Source organism: Grammomys surdaster, unplaced genomic scaffold (assembly GCF_004785775.1).
Source record: "Grammomys surdaster isolate TR1022 unplaced genomic scaffold, NIH_TR_1.0 214, whole genome shotgun sequence".
In the NCBI taxonomy this organism is placed as follows: domain Eukaryota; kingdom Metazoa; phylum Chordata; class Mammalia; order Rodentia; family Muridae; genus Grammomys; species Grammomys surdaster.
Window position 1 is genome coordinate 2,419,298 of NW_021604659.1, and position 21,807 is coordinate 2,441,104.

Consider the following 21,807-nt stretch of genomic DNA (forward strand, 5'->3'; position numbering starts at 1 on the left):
TCCCATCAGGGCTCAGGTGCACACTTTTCACTAGAAGATTCCTAAGTCAGTGAACCTGGAGCTTCTGTCATCACAGTCACACTCCCAAGGCATTTGTGAGGATGCCTGTGAGTCTGTAAAGCATTGAAAACACAGATTGGTCTAGAGTGTCACAGTCTGTACTAAGGAGTGAGAGAAAGCCACCTGCTAGCTTGGCTCAGTTGGCACAGCTGCACCTGGGCTTTGGACAGGGACTCCTCTCTGCAGGCAGGATGCGTGCTGCTTGTTACCTCTGAGCAGCCCAGAGCCAAGCCGTTGTTCAGCCACGGCACCTGCAAAGACCAGAGCTAGGATTTTGCTGTTAGTTAGTTGTTTTTATTACATTTATCTGTGGAGGTTAGAGGACAACTTGCAGGAGTCAGTTCTCTCCTTCCACCATGTGATTCCAGGGTGTCACTCAGGCTGTCCCACTTGTGCCAAAAGCCTTTTCCCCTGAGCCATCCTCTGGTCTGACTGCTAGGTGCTGCATAGATACTATTGTTTGTGCAAAGGCCACACAGAATTCATCACCATCTTCAGAGAGGGACGTGTGCATTCTTGTGGGCCTATGTGAGTGTGTGTGTGTGTGTGTGTGTGTGTGTGTGTGTGTGTATGTGTACAAGGAGAAACATTCCAAAAACAGTTCCCAAGATGAAACCCATTGAAGCGCCTTGGAAACATTAAGAAAGTCATTTTACAGATAGTGAAAACTTAATCAGGGAGGAAGTTAGAGGCGTGGAATAGAAATAGTTTTAATATAACCACAAGGCTCAGGGCTCAAGTCAGCTAGTTAATGTATCTTCATCCCTTAGAAAAATGACTGGGGCGGGGCAGTGGTGGCGCGCACCTTTAATCCCAGCACTTGGGAGGCAGAGGCAGGCGGATTTCTGAGTTCGAGGCCATCCTGGTCTACAGAGTGAGTTCCAGGACAGCCAGGGCTGCACAGAGAAACCCTGTCTCGAAAACCCCTCCCCCCAAAAAAGAAATGACTGGAGTTTAATAAACGCTTGGTATTGCAGGTCTGAGCAACTCCTAGCTGCCCAAGGCTACCTACCTAGACTGCAGAAGGCACTTTCCCTAGGTGTGTAAGCAGACAGTTATCACAGTGATTAGGAGATGTCACCACTGTGCCCCTAAGATGGGCTCCTAGATACTAATTCTTATTAGTATCTTGCCCTTTTAGAGTCATGTCAGCTGTGCTGGCAGAGCATGACTTCCAGAAAGACATTGTTCATTAAACAAATACAGAACCAGCTGTCTGGCCACTCAACCTTGGCCAGACAAGAGAGATTCAAATATGAAAGTGTGGATCCTGCACACACCAGGTTCTAGGAGTGTGGGCTGTGACACTGTCGTAGAAGCTAAGCTGTTCCCTCATCTCCTCATCAGAGCCAGGCTCTTAATCCCATTTCCCAAATCCCAAAGCTTGTGAAGTGCACACCATCAAAACGAGCACACCTCTCCATCTTCAGCTGCTTCCCTGCTGCCAGGTCTTCACTTCAGTGAACACAGCAGCCGAGGCCCAGTCCTGATGTAACTAACCGACACTGACTTGCCCTTACCTTCCCAAATAGTGTGTGTGATTTGCTCTAGGTGCTGGCACACAGACACAGCTCCAGTGTCACTTTAGACGACTCCTTGTTAAAAAACACATTGGGCGGTGGCATGTGGATTACAGTTCTCTGTGGAAGAGCCAGAGATCCAGCTCAAACTGGCAGAGCATAGCCTGAATTCTGAGTAAGGAAACTAGACGTCTCTTGAAATCCAAGCTGTGCCTCATGAATACCTGAGTGTTTGGTTCTCCTCTGTGTCTTTTGGTTCTCTATACACACAATCTCTTTTTCTCCTCCTCTCCCATCTGGACAGCAAGATCTGAGCATCTCTTTTTCTGAGCTTTGTGATGTATGCACAGCCCCTGGAAAGGTCCCCATCTGTCTGGTTACAAAATATAAAACTCCCAAGGAGGGAAGTCTGACTTGGTGTGAGTAGAAGCCCACCCTGAGCCACCACTGTGACTGGGATAATAGGAATAGTCAGGTGTAAATGATATTTTTATATTCTAGCTAGCTTGTATAAAAGACACACAACCCAGGTATTTTATTTATAAGCTATAAGCCTAGATTGGGCATATGTCCCTTATTACTTGCTGTTTCTCATCGATATGTGCTCATAGTCCATTTCCTCTCATGGTGGCTTCCTCCTCTTCTGTCTCCTTTCTTCTCTTCTCCTGTCTCTCTGAGATGCCCAATCAGGTAACTGAAAACCCACCTACCTCTATCTGTTGCCCATTCACAGGCTTCAGCCTTTGATTGACCAGTTAACTTGGGGAGCAGAGTTTGTACAACAAAAGCTGGTGTACATGCAAATTTCCTCTTCCGAGGCAACTAGAGTTGGGTGGTCAGTAACACAAGGCCACATCTCACATTCTGAGTCCAGGCTCTCTCTGTGCCTACAATAAGCTCTTCCCTAACCCTGCAAGGACCAGCATTGGGACAGGTGAGTGTGCTCCTGCCTGAGGGCCATGCAAGTGCCAGCAGTACAAGATGCTGAAGTTGGACTGAGAGTGGGTGGACAATGAGTATCACCCTGGAAGGAAGACAGGTGACAGCCATGAGAGCCCTTTGGGTCATTAGCAGGTCATTAGAGTCCTTTGGGGACATGGACCCACTTGCTGAACAACCATTTTAAAGCTTGGGCATTTATAAAAATTAATTTTATTACTTTTATGTGTATGGGTGTTTTGCCTTCATGTAGGCCTGTGTACCAAGTATACAGTCCAGAGGAGGATTAGGATTGTAGTTACAGATGGTTGTGAGTCACCACGTAGGTGCTGGGACTTGAACCAGGGTTCTCTGGAAGAGCAACCAGTGCTCTTAACCACAAAGCTATTGCTCCAGCCCCCATGCATTGTTTTGGCCTGTTTTTTTTTTCCCCAGGTGGTTTTGGTATAGCCAATACTATGCCATCTCACTTAGAGTGTTTGTCTGAAGCTTGGTCATAGACACTGTGGGGTGGGAAGACTTCTAGTTATACTGCAAAGAACATGTGTCAAGTGTGTCACTGTTTGGTAAGAGCTAGCAGTCATAGTGCCTTATCCTGGGGAACACTGACAGATGTGTCTTGAGGAAGGCCAGCAGTCTTCTCTAGCATAGTGTGAGCAGGCACAGCCTTGTATGGAGACAAACTCAGCTCCTTTCCTACCTGGTTCTCTCTGAGACCTAACTGGTCTGGGTGCTGATGTAGCTTGCTAGGCAAAAAGGTCTGAGGGAGGCCTGTAGCTGTCTGTGGTCCACTGTACTTTCTGCTGTGTCACAGGCAGGAGCCAAGCTATTATGGAAGAAGTCTCAGAGCCCAGCAAGCTCAGCTGAGCTGTCACCCTTACCCTTGAACGTCTGAAAGTCTGACATAGCCATCATCTGAGAGGCAGGTTCATGGCATGGCTTCTACCAGTGTCCTGCTAATAGTTGGAGAGTTTCCCCCTCTCCAACCCTTTCCATGTCAAGTGACAGAGGAGCCCTAATCTTTCACCCTTGCTGATAAGACAGACTGAGGAGCATGCTGAAGAAGGCCTGACTATGGCTTTGAGGTTTGCTTACCAAAAGACTTCCTGTCTTGTGCTATACCTGGAAGTACTTACCCATCCCAGACAAGAAGAGGCATAGGGTTCTGCTAACATTCCCGAGTGTGACTGGATTTGAAAACTTTTTCCTATAGGAAAATATAAATATAGTGATGCTCCCAGTCCCTCACTGTTTAAGCACCCCCATGCTCCTTCCTGCCGCTGCTGCCTGCACCTTCTCTGGCACATCAGATCCCCCTTTCAGGTCCCACAGATCTAGGATGGAACTCTTGGACTACTTTAATAAGTAGTACTTATAAGTAGTACTTTTATAAGTAGTCCCTTCCTGGAACTGCAGACTCTCAAGTTTGTGTGTTTACCAGTATGGTCAGGCCCATAGTCCCCAGGGATAATGATGAAGAAAGCCATTCCACTTAGTAAATTTTGATGGGGACGGGGAATCAGAAACAATAGGCAACTTCACTGTCTCCCTAGAATGTTACTCTCAACAGGCTCCTCACCACCCTCTCTGTTCCTGGTCTCTTGCCTCAGTTGCTCTGCTCTCCCCCAGCAAGGCTGCAAGGATACAATTGCTGTGTATCCCAGACCACACTTGTGGTTTCTAAGGGCTTCCCTGGCTTCCTGACCATTGTGGAAATCTGATCAAATTAGAGCTTGTGAGTAGGTTGCAGAATTTCTCAGTGTACCTTAAATTTTGACACTTACCCTTGGTAGTCAAAGTGTAAATATAGCAAATGAGTCATTTTTTTTTTTTCCTGTCAGCCACTTAAGAACTCAGGGACAGGCAGGTTCAGTTGCTTCTTGGGTTAGGCTTATGGGCGTTGCCTCCCAAACACCACACGCATTCCAGGACTGAAACTGACAAAAGCCAGTCAGTGGCTGTCTTCAGTTTCAGGTAGCACAGAAGGAGTTGGTGTAGCCTTTCTTGGAGTACCAGGTAGCAGACAGGTGAAAAAGCGTATTTAATAGAACTTGGTTCCAGAAGGACAGAAACTAAGTAGACTTCTTTGTGGAAATTGAGCAGATATAATATACACAGTAGTAGTGCCCGTGTTATCTAAGAAATGAGGGATGGGGAACGTTAATCTTTTTGCAGTAGCCTGGTGTGTCTGTCTGGTATTTCTGCTTTCCCTGTGACTTTAGACTGCTCTGTTCTCTTGTTCTTCTTGTCAGACTTCAGTTTACTGGATTCTAGACCATGTGTGTTTTGCCTTTTTGAGCAATAGTTTTGTCTTCCCGTAAGTATACTCAGGGCTGGCTTTGTAGGCTTGTGCAAGAGCTGCTTACATGGTTCAGCATTCTGTGCCTGCAGCAGGATGGCTAGCTGGCTGGCCTGCTGGTGAGAGCAGGCGCTGCTCCGGATGTTGTGTGAGTACATATCCCCTCTAGTCACACCAACTGGAGCATTGCTGCCTGGTCAGGAAAGATCTCAGATCCCCAGGTCCTCAACTTTGACCCCTCAGAACTGCATCAAAATGTAGTGAGTCCCTGGCTGTCCTCTGAGGAGCCTGCTACTCTGTCAGGGCCCTTATCTTAGATAGCCATAATGTGTACCCTGTCAGCCCCTCAGAAGCTACTGGCTCAGTGTCTGACCAATTCTTGCTTTACAGGTCCTGTTCACTCGTTGGTTGTTTTATGCAAGAATGAAATGTCACTACCCGCTGCTGCACCTCAGTTGTACAAAATTTACCTCCCCCCCCTTTTTTTCTTAGCTCCAGAAAGCCTGATGCAGGCACTGGAAGATTTAGATTACCTGGCAGCCCTGGACAATGATGGGAATCTCTCTGAGTTTGGAATCATCATGTCTGAGTTTCCTCTGGATCCACAGCTCTCAAAGTCTATCTTAGCATCCTGTGAATTTGACTGTGTAGATGAAATGCTAACCATCGCTGCCATGGTAACAGGTATTCCTTAAAGACCTTTCTATGTACTGTGAATCCACAACAGTATAGATTTAAACAGAGTATAGATGTAAGGGGACAGTGGTTGGCTCATCTGTGCAGATGATAGTAAAGTGTTTTAATAAACTGAAAAGGGGAAACTTTTACAATTACCTTAATGCAAAAATACAAAAGGCCATGCTTGGCTTTTTTGTCAAAAGGACTATTATGTGCAAAACAAGCAAACAGACAAAAGTGAAAAGCAGTGTTTCCCAAATAACTGTGTGGTTTTGTGTTTCCTGCCAGCTTCATCGATACTGGCTCCTATATTTTCATATATTCTTTGACAGTAGCATAGATTAAATGCTGTGCTACATCTGAGCATAGTCCTAAGCCTGTGTCTGACCCTCTGGATCCCTTGACACTTCAGCACACTGCTTCCACTGGAATATGAGCAGGGTGCTAACTGCTGTTGGCAAAACAACATGACAAAAAGGAGAAAGCACTAAGACAATTCACTTTTAATTTCTTTGGCTTCCAAGTAAACAAGAATATTAAGAACAATGGATTGATTCAGAGATCCAAGATAGGAGTGGGTTCATAGACAGGGGTCCTGTCCCTGGGCACGCCACCAGGCCAGGATTGTCCTCCATATTGCTGACTGTGACCTCTTGCATCTTAAAGCTCCCAGTTGCTTTTTGCACGTGCCTCATGGTGCTGAGGAGGCTGCAGTGACTTGCTGGAGGACATTCTTGCACCCTGAAGGTGATCACTTTACGCTCATCAACATCTACAACGCCTACCAAGATACCGTTCTGAACTCTGCCAGTGAACGTATGTGAACATGATTCCCCAAAACCACCTCCCTGGACCCTCTCCCCTCCCCAGATGAGCCTCAGATACTTGAATTATTATTTGCTAGCCTCCCTTCTCTGAGAGTCCCAGCAGCCACTTGAACAGAATGGCACTGGGTCCCTAAATGCACCACAGGCACTGCCATCCACCACCCAGGCAGTGAGGCCTAGCAGGTCACATCACAGGTCTGGATTTGGGGAGCTGTAGTGTTCTGGTCAGCCAGCTTTCAGAAGCAGCATGCTGGAAGCAGAGACTGGGTGCACCTCAGTGGGTATTGTGCTCCAGGTGAGGGCCCACTGCAGGGGAAGCTGGTAGCACCTCTGCCAGGGCAGGAGACAGACAGCAGGGGCTAGCAGTGGAACAGCCAGCTTCCCCAAAGGAGGCTTTTCTGCTTCCCACAGAGCAGCCTCACTTCCTGTGCTCCAGAAGATGGAAAAATATTTGAAATGATGTAGAAAAATTGAGATCAGTTTGCAAGGCAGGAGGATCATGTCAAGAGCAGGGAGTCAGTGTTTCTAAGTGAACTGGAGGGAAAGGTGATCAACTTTTGAGCACCAGGCTGGGTAATGATGTCTAACCAAGTGTGGACTTTTGCTACTCTGAGTGGGATATATGGACAGGACAGGGTAGATGAGGGTACCTTCAAACTGAATCACTCGTACATTTGGATTTAAAACAAAGTTGCACCTAGGGTAGACAGGAGCTAAAGTGTTTGATATAATGAACTCCCAGGTCAGCCTGGTAGGTCCTTACTAAATAAAGTATGAGGTGATCACAGGATCGATGCTAACAGCTCCCCTTTAGCTCTGGGTCTCTAGCTGTATACAACCTTGCTGTACAGAGAAGGAAATGCAGATGCTGATGCCTCTCCACAGCCACAGGCAGTGTGCTTCTCACACTAACAGTCTACTATGGTGGGCTGGCTCACAGACCCTCAGCAACAGGTGTGGCTGATCCCACAGCCCCTGGTGAACCTAATCCTAGGTTCCTACCACTCATTTCCATGGCCTTTGATGGAGCTTGGAGAAGTCTAACACACCATCTGAGTGGCCTTTTGTCCTCCCTCTAGACTGTGTGGAGACATGGTGTCATGATTGTTTCCTCAGTTGCTCTGCTCTCAGGATGGCAGAAGTTATCCGAGCAGAACTCTTAGAAATTATCAAGCGGATCGAGCTTCCCTATGCAGAGCCTGCCTTTGGCTCCATGGAAAATGGTCTGAACATCAAAAAAGCACTGCTCTCTGGGTACTTCATGCAGGTAAGCAGGGGCAGAGCTACGCTGGCTCGTGGCATGAGCCCCACATGCATGGGAACTCAGCCAGCAGTCCCACTCACGGTGATGGTTTTACTGACTTTGAACTTCTTAAGTAACACTAAAAAGATGTTATCTGTAAGAGTTGGTATTTAAGTACACGTCTTCTCAAGCCAGAATCCTGTATGTTAACTTTGCACACCACAGCTCCTCTTTTCTGTTTATTAGTGATCTGAGTGCCCAGCAAGCCAATGTACTCCCCTCTCAGCTATTCCTTTCATCTCCATAAGGAGCCTCATTAGTGCCCATGATAGAAGTGATGTCCTTCACATCAGAGTGGGCAGCACTGTACCAGTCTTAGTGGAGGAAAAAAAGACATTTCAGAATAGATTTCTTCATCTGTGAGGAAGAGTAGGGTATCTACGAAAGAGGGTACAGTATGAACTGAGCTGATGATCAGGCACATGTAGCCTGGAGAGCATGGGCAGTTCATGGCAGAACAGATGGCGTGCCATGTTTTATTTCATGACCCAACCGTTTACTTTACAGCAGCCCTAAAGTACTGGAGCTGACACTATCACCAGCTCAGGTTTAAAGACAAAGTCATTGTGCCTCATTTTCTATTATCTGAAAATAGGAAATGCTATTCTATATAAAAATCTTCAGGTTTTTCTTAACCAACATGTTTATCAATTCTTTTTTGTTTGAACCTGCCTTTTAGATTGCTCGGGATGTTGACGGGTCAGGTAACTACTTAATGCTTACACATAAGCAGGTTGCTCAGCTGCATCCCTTGTCAAGCTACTCCATCACCAAGAAGATGCCCGAGTGGGTCCTCTTCCATCAGTTCAGCATATCTGAGAACAACTACATCAGGGTGGCCTCAGCAGTCTCCCCTGAGCTGTAAGTCTTTTTAATTCACCCTTGTAGGAATAAACCACACACAGCATTGCTTCATTCTCATTTATATGAGACTGCTAGAGAGAAGGCACCAGTGCACTGGCTGTGTAGAGTAATGGGCTTAGCCAGCTTATAGGAACAGATAGGCACTGGCTGGAGCTGGGGGCAGGGGATGGGGTGGGGGATGGGGTGATGCAGAGGAGGGAAGGTGAGCTTGAAGAGACATGTAGTTCCAGAAGGTGTACAGCCTTTTACCCCTAGTGGGTTGTAGGCAAGAGGAAGGCTCTCTACAGTATAAAGATCTCCGTAGCTGCTAAGTAGTGAAAGGACAGGAAGAGCAACACTGGGGATGGGGACTTTCAGAGCTGACTTCAAGATGTTCAAGGTCACAGCTTACACAGGTGGACTCAGAGTAGAGCTAGGTGAACTTAAGTGGCAAAGACCCCCCTTGTTGCCTCCCCAAAGCTCTTTCCAAGTATCTACTCTGATCCCTCTCATGAGGGTGCGCTGCACTTCCACTGTGTGCCTTCGTACTAGACAAGTAACATTTGGGAGTGCAGTGAGTCTGACTGCAGTAATACCAGAGGCTGTATTACCTACAGAGGCAATACAAGGTACCGAGTCTTCAAATGAAATCCCAGGTCTGCATATACTCCCTGGGGCTGGGGTGGGACTGCACCTACCATTCCTAGCATTCATAGCACTGTTTGTTTTAAATGAACAGATTTATGCAGCTGGTACCACAATACTATTTCAGTAACCTGCCTCCTAGTGAAAGCAAGGACATCCTACAGCAAGCCTCGGGCCACCTACCCGCCACAGCTGTGAACAAGGACCAGGATGTGTGTGACAAGTGCCCAGATGCTACCGAGCAGAGATGCACGATCCAGTGACCTCTCTAACACAGAGTGCAATAGGACACCAGGGGAGGCTGGTGGTGGGCTGCTGGAGCCAGGGCTGTCCTGGACATGAACACTTCAAGTATGATTTTAAAATAAAAAAATAGTTTTTATTAAGTTCTTAAAATTACTATTCCACACTTTTCTTATTCAAAGTTTTTAACCAATCATTCGTAATTTGACCAAAATAAAGAATAAAAGAAAACGATTTTGTAAATGTGTCACAGACACATGGAACAGAACCCTACTTTTTGTAGAGGACTTGAATCTCAATAAAATAATGAATTTTTCAATATCTCTTCAGTGGGTTTCTTGGTAATTACACATAAACAAGGCTGTCCCTGTCCGGGGGAAATGGACTAGACGGATAGATGGTCTTTCAGGGTTTCCATGATCTCACTCATCCTGTCGTCTGGAATTAACATCACAGTCCGCAAGGGCTTCATCGGAACATCATCGAAGGACCATCTGCCTCCCAGACAAGTGTCGCTCTCCCCCTGCACTGAGTAGCTGAACTTGAGGACTGCCTTCTGCAGCAAAGGAGAAGACACAAGGGAAAATATGGACAACTCAGGCAGAGCTCATTCACCCAAATAAAGAACACTGCATGTAACAGTGGAGAGAAAGAACGCTCTACTAGAATAAAGTAAGTTCAAACGCACTTCAGGGAGAAATTATGAAACACCAAACAAATTTCAACTTACAGGAGGACCATAAACTAAGGAGTGCCAGAACAAGCAGCCAAGTGACAAAGGTACTTGTCGCGCATACACACAAATATATACATTCTTAAAAATTGTATCATCTAATTCAGAAAAAATTACCCCTAAAGTTTTTGAAGAGGGCAGTGGAGAAAAACTATAGGAATACTGTCTAGGATTTGGTTGCCCACCATCACAGTGTGAGCCACCAATACAGAAAGTGCTCGAGATCCACCAGGGGGTAACACTCAGACCTCAGGGCACAGAGCAGCTATGACCACCTTCCCTCACGTCTGCAAACAGGACTTCTTAGAACTGAAACATCCAAATGTGGCTTACCATCAGAGTCTAAGCATGCTCTAAGTGCCTAACTGGTCCCAGGCAGTACCCACCTCACCCCCACCACCTACACACAGTGTAATAGGAAGCTGTTGTGTGTGCAAGCTGTATGGGACACTGTGTTCGCCCACATCCAGAAACCAAAGAGAGAGCTGGGTGGGCTAGAGGACTCGAGGATAAGATTTTGTTTTTATGTTTTTAATTTCTAGAGATAATGGTTTCTCTGTGTAGCCCTGGCTGTCCTGGAACTCACTCTGTAGATCATGCTGGCTTCTAACTCAGAGAGCCCCTTGCCTCTATTGCCCATAGTGCTGCAATTACAGGCGTGCACCACCATGGCCCAGCCGAAGGATGTCTTATTTTCAAGAAAAGCTATTAGAGCTAACAGAGATGAAGAAGGCATCCTTACCTCATAGAAGAACTCTTCCTCTGCATTTGCAAACATCAGTGCTTCCTGTGGACGGCCGTCCCGCCTCTTTCTGGAACTGGACTTTCCTGCTTCCACAAACGTCTTACTAATCAGCAGGTAGTAGCAGCACTTCCCACATGGCTTGTTGGTTCTTTGTGCCTCAGCCAGTTCTTTCCTACAAGATACAGAACACACACACACAGACACACACCCACACACAGGTCACCACTGGGTTACATCTATCTGGACCCAGAGAAAACCAACGCAGCACCTCTCAGGGCTCTGCTGCACACTGACTGGGCTAATTCATGCTACTGGCTATACCCAAGAATATTATGAGCCTGGTTTTTGCTGTAAACAGTGAAGAATCTGAGTTCAGAAAGATACTTACCCACTAACATGACCTCAGATTCACTCAAAATCACTGTTTTGTGCAAATTTACAAATAAGGACCTGAACTTTTCAAACAATCAGTATTTAACTGCAAATTCCGAGGCACACGGGCACAGTGCATGGCACTAGAGCATGTGACTACACGAGCCCTGTCACTAGTGTAGTGACACTGTAGAAACTTCACACATGTAGATAACGTTAATTTCAGGATAATAAACACAATGGCAGTAAATTTCTTTCCTTCCAAAATTAATAAGCTGCGTCTAAACAAAACTAACAAATTGAGAAGAATCCATTTCAGCTCCCACACAAAATCAGCAGAACGTAGTTCAATCCCATGAGACCAGATAAGCAGGAGCCCCGGCTACTTAGAGGAAGACACATACAAACCATGTAGGGCCAGGGGCAGTGCGAGCTGCAGCCAGGGGTACAGGTGGGAGAAGGTGCCAGTGAGGGCGACAGCTAGCATGCCTGTCTACACTCTAACCCTGTGCATCAAAGCACAGGTGGTTCGCTCCTTCCCTCACTTAATTCTCTAAACTTTGTAGCTCTGTGTTTAAACTCCTGCACTGAACAACATCAGGAGGCTAAGAAGTAGGAGCAGTATTAAGGATTTGGTTTCACTAGTCAAACTGGAATGTAAGAATTTGACTGTAGTTTGTTTTTTTTTTTTTTTTTTTTTTTTAAGTATTTGTTCAACATTTTATTCAAATTACAGACATCTGTGAATGTGGAAACTGTCAGTCAAATGTAAAAAGTCTTGAAAACTCATCAGCTTCTCTACCACCTGAATCTTTGAAAATATTAAAATTCCTGCCACCAGTAATCAAAACTGCTCAAGGAGCTGGATACTGGAAATGAGTGGCCCCCATGCACTACTCCGCCCCCCTCATCAGAGCCTGCTGCAGCCCAGGAAACCTACACCTGTTGCACAGACAACTCCATCTCCGAAACTACTTGGGTAAAGAGTGACTGTCTGAAGGCACTTCCCAGGACTGCTTACTGAAGCTGCTGGTGCATGGGCAGAGCAATCTGCGGAGGGACGTTAATGAATCTTTCACTTAGCAGAAAGCCCACAGGCTTGCTGGTGTCATTCAAAAGCTTGTCCAGCTGTTCAACCATGCTCTGCTCACAGCTCTTCTCACAGAAGCTTAGAACCAACTCTTTAATTTGTTCAGCACACTGAGTCCCCTGGAAAGTAAAGAGAAGGCTTGCTCTCTGCCTCAAGGGTAGGGGGTTTCCTCCCATTGCCTAGTGTTTCTTCAGTACAGACTGCTGAAGAATTCCCCAAAAGTAACTACACCTAATTAACATCCCATGATTGGTGGTAAGTCGTGTTTATCATTCACACTCACACACTGGAACAACAATCTTACTCCACCTCACAAAAACAGCTGGAAGTTAACTGGACTGGTCCTTTGAAAACTGAAGGTGTACTGTGGCCTGCACCTTATTCTCGGAGAATAAGCAACTGACATGGTTTTTATTAGAACTCATTTCTGAGTCAATAAAGAGAGATGACAAAATGTAAGCCCATGTTAAGGGCTTTGGAAGCTGGTGAATAAACCCTCTGTATGAATACTACTGGGAGCAAAGAGACCAGCTGCAGAATCCTGCCAACAGATCCTGCATCAGTACCACTGCCCCAACACCACACACTACAATGTTAGTGGCCATGCCACCAGGGTATCAGCTTTAAGCTAGTGCAAATCCCTCCGTACAAGACAGCTCCACATTGAAAAATACAGAGCAGGAAGGAGCACTTGCCCTGATAGTGTCATAGTCTGACACAGAAGACTCCATCCTGACCACAGATCCCAGGCGTCAAATAACACTCAGTGAAACTAACCTTTCTTTCAGTTAAATTTAAAAGGCTTATGAAGCCAAAGATCTCATCTTCATCCACTTCATCATCACCGTCTTCTGAGACATCTGTTTGCTGTTTTAAAAGGAAAAGACTTCAACTTTACATTATTCGGTTGGAAAGAAGTATAACACCAATTTTTCACTCTTCAAAACTAAAGCTTGTTTTTCTGCTGCTAAGTCCCAAAGTAGCGAGTCCTGAGTGCAGTGCGGCAACATTCATAACACTTTACCTCCAGACATTATATTCTGGATGACATCATCCTGCTCTGTATTTTCTTTATAAAAGATTCTTTGAGTTTGGTTTTTTGAGACTGGGCCTCATTGTGTAGTTGTGGCTGGCCTGGAACTCCCTATATAGACAAGGCCTGTTAATCATGTAGAACAATAGCTAGAACCACACAGAGAAACCCTGACTTGAAAAACCAAAAAGAAAAAGAAGAATCAGGTATAGCTGGGTATGATGACCCTTGCTTTTAATCTTAGGCAGGTGGATCTCTATGAAGTCCAGGCCAGCCTGAGCTACATGTGAGACCCTGTCTCAAAAGAATATTCTTAACGTTTTGTTACCAGAATCTCAATGTATTATTAAATCCAGGTAAGGTAGATATTCATGAGCCAACCCTTTCTTCTTTCTCTGGGAGCCTCTAACACTTTCTCACCTAAAACTCCCATTCAACAATGCGACTCTTGACCATCACAGAAACAACCTGGGTTTATGTGGGAAGTATACACACCACATGGGCAAAGGGGGAGAGCAAACAGTAAGGAAGGATAATGATGAACAACGTGAACTCCCTAGCTCTATTCTGATTGCCCCTCCACTAGGAGACTGGCCCTAGCCTCTTTACTAAAGCCTTCCACATACTGCCTGTTTGCCTGTCCGGGCCATGAACTCCCTTCTCACTGCACTCCAGCCCTCAGCCTGGCACACAGTAAGGAATCCACACACTCAAGGAATCCATGTTGAATGAGGAAGAGGGGATGAACCTGCTGCTTCCACCCCAGAGGACAGCAAGGTCTATGATGGTCCAGTACGCCCTTGAACCTGTTACAGCTTCAGCACCACAGGCTGGTAGTGCTTATCCACAGCCTTTGGCAAAGATGTTGGTTTTTTGTTTGTTTGTTTGCTTGTTTTTTTATTTGTTTGGTTGGTTTTGGTTTTTTGAGATAGAGTTTCTTGGTATAGCCTTGGCTATCCTGGAACTAGCTCTGTAGACCAGGCTGGCCTCAAACTCACAGAGATCCATCTGCCTCTGTCCCCAAGTACTGGGATTAAAAGAATGAGCCACCACTGCCCAGTTGGCAAGGATGTCTTGAGTTCAACAAAACTAGGTGAGAATGAGAAGGTAGCTCTGGAACCAGCCCTGGTCCTCCACCATCTCTTTCTGAGTGTTCCTGTAGTTCAAATGACCTGGTAACAGTGCCAAGACCCAAGCAATAATGCCCCACTCCAAGCTTCTTTGGCTCACAGAATGCAAAGCAGGAACTGAGGTGAATCTGACCTCTGCCCAAATGGCAGGTCCATAAACCAAATGGATGCCTGTTCCAATTCTAAGCTTTGGGACTGTTTATAATATAACAGCAAAAAAACAGAAGAACCCCAGGGGACAGGTGGCAGAGCCGGGTCTGTGCTGGGTCCTCATTTTCTATAACTACTGGACAAGTGCTGCTCTAAGTAGTCCCTCCTGGCTTTTATGAACTCATACCGCTTTCCCCTCCCACTGTAGCTATTGCTATCAGCTCTCTAGCATCTCTGCCACTTACTTTGCTCAGAGAAGCATGGCTAGCATTGCCAGAGCGTCTGTCCTTTGCTCTCCTGTGGCAATTCCGATCACGTCTGATGTCAGTGACTGACGTCTGCAGAAAACTCAAGGCTCTAGCTGCTACTCGGCATCTTGCATACACATCTCGGCACGCCAGACACTAAGTGTGCACACCCTGTAATTTGTTCATCCTCTCAGCCTACCTTCTCTGCTTGCTAACCTCAGCGCTCTAGCAAACTTGTGACTCAATCCTGACACACACATACGTCTCTCTCCCTGCCCCTCCCCCATTCTGGGCCCAGTGCACTATGTGTACCTTATTTTACCTCCTGAATACCTTCTAAGTCAGCCATCTTCTCCCTCCCCCAGGGCTGATGCCTGGATTCCTGCACACAGTCTCCCTGGACCACTGCAGTAACCTCTGGGCAGTCCTCAACAGTACTTCCTTTAAGATAAAGAAGACGAAGCACCCATGGTGTCCATCTCCCCACTGACCTTAATCACACTCCCAATGTGGTTCTGCTGAATCAGGAGACTCGTCAGCTCTGCAGTGTTCACAGGGGCTTTTAGGAAAAGCTGGAAGGAGAAAAAGAAATATTTTAAATTAAGATCAAAGCACAATTTCTACTACCATCGTGATTATGTTATTCAAACAAAAACAATGAAATGCAGTGACCTGACCAAGGTGGCTGTAAAATAACCCCAGGAGGAAACCAAACAACCAGAGTCAAATAAGTTTCAGAAAAGACAGAGCCAGTTTATTTAGCAAACAGGTATAGGAAGAAGATAAACATAGGCCATATTATTTGAAGTAAAGGCAAAGTACAGGCAGCAATGTGGCCTTCACCACACTAGCAGGTGCAGGTCTGTGGCTATTACCTAAGAACCGATGCGATGCTCGGCTTCTGAGCTGCTGATGCTGTGAGAAGCTGGCCTCGGGCCCTCACTGCCTTCCCTGCCACATCCCCTATGAACTGTAAACCAAACTCTTCCTCCCTTAAAAAATTATTTTATTATTTTTTTCCCCCGAAACAGGGTTTCTCTGTGTAGCCCTGGCTGTCCTGGAACTCACTCTGTAGACCAGGCTGGCCTTGAACTCAGAAATCCACCTGCCTCTGCCTCCCAAGTGCTGGGATTAAAGGCGTGTGCCACCACGGCCCGGGTTACTTTTTGTTCTTTACCCACCAAGTTTGGATGTGAATTATAAGAAAGAAATCAGAAACTCAGGCAGTGTTCACATGAAAAAGAAAGCATTCCAGGACACTGGAAACTTCAACATTGTAACCAGGAGCAGAGCAAGGAGGAACAGCACAACCAGCCATTCACTTTGGGAAAGGAGAGATTCCTTCAGCAAGGTGCAGAAGACAGACACAGAAATTCTGGAAAGACTGTACCTGTTGCAATAATTTCTTAATGCCGCCATAATCATTATCTGAGATGGAATAAGCTTCAAATTCAATATTCACTTCCTGTAAATAATATGTGAAACAGGTCAGCATAGACAGATTCACAGACGATGCAGGCAGTGTTTGCATTTTACGCATTTTTCTTCTGCCCCAGATCCCATTCTTTCAGGTCAGTTCCTCTATTAGTTATCTGTAGAACATGTCTCAGGGGTTAGGGTTGAGAAGAACATCAAGTGTGTCTAATGTGGTGGTATAAACCTGCAACTTGGGAGACAGGAAGGAAGATAAATAATTTGAGACCAGTCTGGGCTACACAGCAAGATGCTGTTTCTTCTTCTTCTGTTTTTTTTTGTTGTTGTTTTTGTTTTTGTTTTTCGAGACAGGGTTTCTCTGTATAGCCCTGGCTGTCCTGGAACTCACTCTGTAGACCAGGCTGGCCTCGAACTCAGAAATCTGCCTGCCTCTGCCTCCCAAGTGCTGGGATTAAAGGCGTGTGCCACCACCACCTGGCAAGATGTTGTTTCATAAAAGGGAAGAGAGTGGGGGTCACCCATGTGCTCATATCCCACAATACACGTATGGAAGTCAGAAGATACTTTACAGCAGTCAGTTCTCTCTCCATCACTTCAGTCCAGGGAATTGAACTCAGGTAGTCAGGCGTGGCAGTAAGTGCCTTAACCTGCTGCACTATCTCTCCGTCTACCCTGTTCCTTTTGAATAGCACATACGGTTACAACTTTTTGTTTTGTTTTGTTTTGTTTTGTTTTTTCAGGACAGAGTTTCTTGGTGTATCCCTCCCTGGCTGTCCTGGAACTAGCTCTGCAAACCAGGCTAGTCTTGAACTCTCAGAGATCTGCCTGCCTCTTCCTCCTGAGTGCTGAGATTAAAGGCACCATCTCCTAGCTATACACATTACAGTTGCAATTTTGGACTTATTTCCTGTGTCTCCTGTGTCTGTTCCATGAGAGCGGAGTCATTCACATCTGCTTTGCTCATCATTCTATCTACCAACCTACCTATCTACCTACCTACCTAGCTATGAGTGAATGACATGGTCATACTATGTCACTTGGTTGGCCTTAAACTCACATTGTAACCCAGCTTTACCTTGAACTTCCCATCCCCCTGCCTCAGACTCCTGAGTGCAGGGATTACAAGCTAATCCCACCAGGCATGCCTTCACCATTTCCTCTCAAGTGCTTAGTACCTGCTGTTACTTAGTAAATATTTGCTAAGTGAATAAACCCTAGCCTCAGAGGGGTAGGTAAATTAAATTCTAGGCAATTCTGAGGACTTGAAGTGATCTTGTTCTCTATGCATGTCTTTTTGAGCCAGGTGAATAATTATTTCTCTTTTGAGGCTGCCTGACAATTTTATCTAGATGAGACTGTGTTTGCATTTAAATCAGGTCACTGCATTTTGGTCCTTCAGACTTTTTCATCACATGAGGAAATGGTATGAATGGCCTTTGTAATCTGTTCAAGTGGCAATCTTGGCAGTATTTACCCTTTTTATATCCCCTTTTCTTTGATAAAGAGTCTCCCTGTGAAGAACAGGATGACCTCAAAATTGAGATGTCTTTGCAACCCTCCCCCCAACTCCTGAGTTAGCATTGCAGCCCTGTAGGACTATCCTGGCTTTAGGTTCACCCATTTTGAAGCCTGACATTGACAGTTACTTAGGTAACATTCTGGCAAGGGGTGGGGGGTAGGGCAGAGTTCCTTCCTCATGACCCACATGGCAGAGTGACAGACCCGAATACTCTGCAGTTCCCCTCTAACATCTATACATGTGGCATGGCACATACTCATACAAATAAATGTACATACACAATTAAAAAGATACACAATGCTGTTACAGCTTAAAACTAGGAAATCAGAAAGTCAAGAAAACCTTTCTTTAAAAAGTGACATGAGCAAGAGGTGCTGAGGTTTCCTGGTACAAGAAGAAGGCACATGTCCCCAAGTCCCCTGTCAACTTTTGGAAGCACCTTGCAACAGAATCTAAGAGAAAAAGCCAGCGACCTCACTTTGCCCTTAAGGTTGGCACTGCAGAATCTGAACTATGACATCCCTTTATTCCTGATATACCATTTTTTTTTTCTGAAAAGATTTGAGGTTAATCTTGACCTTCCAAGATAATTTTCATCAGTTTTTACATAAAAGAAATGAATTGTGGGTGAATAAATGTATTAGAGAATGAAAGACTTCAATTAAATAGAGGAAGAAATACCCACTGAAGATTCAGAATGGAGACATGTTTTAGAAGCTCTAAGAATTTCCTTTGTCAGGCTGGATGGCTCAGCAGTTAAGAGTACTGGCTGCTCTTCCAGAGGACCCAGGATTCTCAGCACCTACGTGGAGGCTCACAACCATCTCTAACTCCAGCTCCAGGGGATCCAATGCTTTCTTATGGCCTCTGTGAACATGGCGTACATATAGTGCATGTAGATACAGGCAAACACACATACACACAAAATTTAAAGGCGTATGTGAGGGGTAAAAGCTACATGACGGGGCTGGAGAGATGGCTAAGTGGTTAAGAGCACTGGCTGCTCTTCCAGAGGTCCTGAGTTCAATTCCCAGCAACCACATGGAGGCTTATAATCATCCATAATGGGATCCAATGCCTTCTTATGCTGTGTCTAAAGACAGCAGTTTACTCATATACATAAAGTAAATAAATAACTCTTTGTTTTTGTTTTTTGAGACAGGGTTTCTCTGGATAGCCCGGGCTGTTCTGGAACTCACTCTGTAGACCAGGCTGGCCTCAAACTCAGAAATCCACCTGCCTCTGCCTCCCAAGTGCTGGGATTAAAGGCGTGTGCCACCACTGCCCGGCTAAATAATTCATTAAAAAGAAGAAAAAAGCTACACTGACTGCTAAGGTCTAAATGAGGACTTTTCCTAGGCTTGGTATCATACCCTATTCTCCTAAAGCTACTGTCAGCTAGCACACCAAAGAGCACACACACAACCTGATGGATTCCCCCAACCCTGATTGTTTTCCTCCATGTAACAACTACATATACACATTCCCCCTTAACTTGCTGTGGGGTCTCACTTATAAAATAGTGGTAATTCCTAGATTCATGGTGTTGATACGAGAATTAAATGAATGAATATAAAATGCACAGAGTCTAGGAGTATTAGTAATGTTACTAATGTTACTATCAATTTCTGGGGGTAAATTCTTACAAGTTATTGAGTCAGGAGTTATATGCACTTTAAGTTCTGAAAAATACTGTCAAATTACCCTCCCGAGGGATCACACAGATTTATACTCCCATTTACAGAATATGTAGATGTTTATATTGCTACACTATTATCAGCAATGGCATTCTTTCTATCACTGTTATAAACACCAAAACCAAAAGCAATTTCTTCTAGGTAATTGTTCCTCACCGAGGAAAGTCAGGACAGGAGCTCAAGGCAGGAACAGAAGCAGAGACCACAGAGAACACTGTTCACTGGCTTGTTTTCGTACACCACTCAGGCCCAGGGGAGGCACTGCTCTCACTGGGCTAGACTGTCCCCCATCAATCATTCATTAAGCAAATGCCCACTGACAAGCCCACAGGCCAATGTGATGGAGGCAATCCCTCATGTAAGGTTCCTTCTTCACACAGCCAGTGACGACAGCACACAGTTGTAGTCAGTAGCAATCTGTTAGATTTTCCATGTTAATAAAAGAAGAAGGAAGTATTGACTCCAAAAACCCTAAGGTAGCAAAATAGCTAGTAAACATTTTTGAGATGGTGTCCAAAGCAAGAGAGCCAAAGCAAAGCAATGACTTGGATGGGAAGACGGGCTGAACATCCACACCACGGTCTTGTTCTCAGTGCTGCACTACAATCCTTGCATGCAATATTCCCTTGCGGACTCAATGCTTACTTCAATGAAGATTTCCAATCACTCTCTCTTGATTTCTCTGGACCAGCCATTCTGGCTGGAAGGCCCCTCACCCCCATCTTTCAATCACAAGAGTTATGATTTTTCTATAAAGGAAAAAGAAGCCCTTGGAACATTCAAAGGGGGTGAGTAGACTAGGCCAAACAGATCTCACTGGCAGGATATGAAATACAGATGGCAAAGGAGACAAGGATGGAATGGCAGGACAGTGAAGTTATTAGAGGGAGCTGGGAATGTGGCTCAGTCATAAAATGCTTGCCCAGAAAGCACAGCATCCTGGGCTCGATGATCAGCCCTACAAAAACAATAAACTAAAGCTGCATATGATTTCACTGTGTTATCCCAGCCTTAATTTCATCTTTTGAACATGAAGAAGAAGAGGTAGAGGAGGAAGAAGAGGAGGAGGGAGATGAAGAGGAAGAGGAGGAGCAGGAGCTGTATAGTAAGCACGCAGGAGACGGTGCACATATAGACTAGAACAGCTGCAGGATCAACAATAAGGTGTGGCTGGGTACTGATGTAAAGCTAACAGAATTTTCTGATGGACTGATGTAGGGTGAGAAAGGAGGAATAATTAAAGTCAACGCCCAAAATTAGGGTTTGAACTGGAAAACTGTAACAGAAATGGTGAAGAGATGGGAATAAATTACAAGCCCTGCTTTGGACAGTCAATTCTGAGACAGCAACTGTCTTGAACAATCACTCAAGCCTAACTATTCACCAAGAAAGAGGTGCTTAAACCACCTGGAAATAGGTAATAAGTTTAAGCAATCCCAGTACTCAGGAGGCAGAGGCAGGCAGATCTCGGAGTTCGAGACCAGCCTGGTCTATAGAGTGAGTCCAAGGATAGCCAAGGCTACACAGAGAAATCCTGTCTGGAAAAACAAAAACAAACAAATCTGAAGAAAGGACATCAGTTCTCTGAGAGATCATAAAACCAGTCTGACCAGGTTGGCTGTCCCAGGTTGGCAGTAAATACGGTTTAGCTGAGATGTATATAAAGGGAAAACTGCAGGATAAAGAGCATTTGAAAACTGTACAATAGGACAAAGCAGGTGGCCTTTAATCAACTACAGAGGGCCAGCGTGAGCTTGGCTGTGTAGAAGGTGGAGAGCTGCCGCAGGGAAGAAAAAGGACTAAACTTCGCAGGTCTCTGCCGTCCTAAGTAAAGACTTGGGCCACTGAAGGTAAGTGTGTGGCTGGCGGGCTTCTGGGATGGGGATAACTCATCCGGGAAGAGCTACAGGGAGTAATGTGTAGAAAAGCCTGCAGTGGGATATGTCAAGGATGTGTCCTATACCATAGCAGAGGGAAATCACAACTCCCCACATCTCCCATCACGTTCCCACAGCTTCGGCTGTCTGAATGGTTTTCTCCTTCTAAGATCTACACCAAAAGTATGGTCACGTGTGCCTCTCACCTCGTCCACGATTTCGTCTTCATCATCTTCTTCGTCACTATCTTCATCGTCTTCTTCCTCCTCCACCACCTCATCCTCTTCTTCCTCCTCCCGCTGGCTCGGTGCTCCCAGAGGCCGCTGGACCCCATTACCCACCGCTCGCTTCTTAGCCTTGGATGCCATGTTGCCGGTCACACTGCGCCTGCGCGAGTCCCGCCCCCGTCCTTCCGGACTCTC

The 21,807-nt window shown here is 45.6% G+C and overlaps 2 protein-coding genes across 2 annotated transcripts in view; one reads left to right on the plus strand and one right to left on the minus strand.

Annotated features, from left to right (window-relative positions):
* Nucleotides 1-9,680, plus strand: part of Dhx32 (DEAH-box helicase 32 (putative)) — a 57,007-nt gene extending 47,327 nt beyond the window's left edge. The window contains exons 8-12 of the mRNA XM_028772524.1: nucleotides 5,311-5,502; nucleotides 6,163-6,312; nucleotides 7,403-7,590; nucleotides 8,306-8,487; nucleotides 9,209-9,680. Coding sequence (XP_028628357.1) covers nucleotides 5,311-5,502; nucleotides 6,163-6,312; nucleotides 7,403-7,590; nucleotides 8,306-8,487; nucleotides 9,209-9,377 — 881 coding nt within the window. The 3' untranslated portion in view covers nucleotides 9,378-9,680. The remainder of the gene's footprint in view (nucleotides 1-5,310; nucleotides 5,503-6,162; nucleotides 6,313-7,402; nucleotides 7,591-8,305; nucleotides 8,488-9,208) is intronic.
* Nucleotides 9,469-21,772, minus strand: Bccip (BRCA2 and CDKN1A interacting protein). The gene is made up of 7 exons (XM_028772525.1): nucleotides 21,592-21,772; nucleotides 16,249-16,323; nucleotides 15,350-15,430; nucleotides 13,075-13,164; nucleotides 12,229-12,416; nucleotides 10,833-11,007; nucleotides 9,469-9,913 (listed from the first exon to the last, which is right to left on the minus strand). The coding sequence occupies exons 1-7, from the start codon at nucleotides 21,751-21,753 to the stop codon at nucleotides 9,743-9,745; spliced, it is 942 nt and encodes a 313-aa protein (XP_028628358.1). The 5' UTR covers nucleotides 21,754-21,772; the 3' UTR covers nucleotides 9,469-9,742.
* Nucleotides 21,773-21,807: the final 35 nt, after the last annotated feature.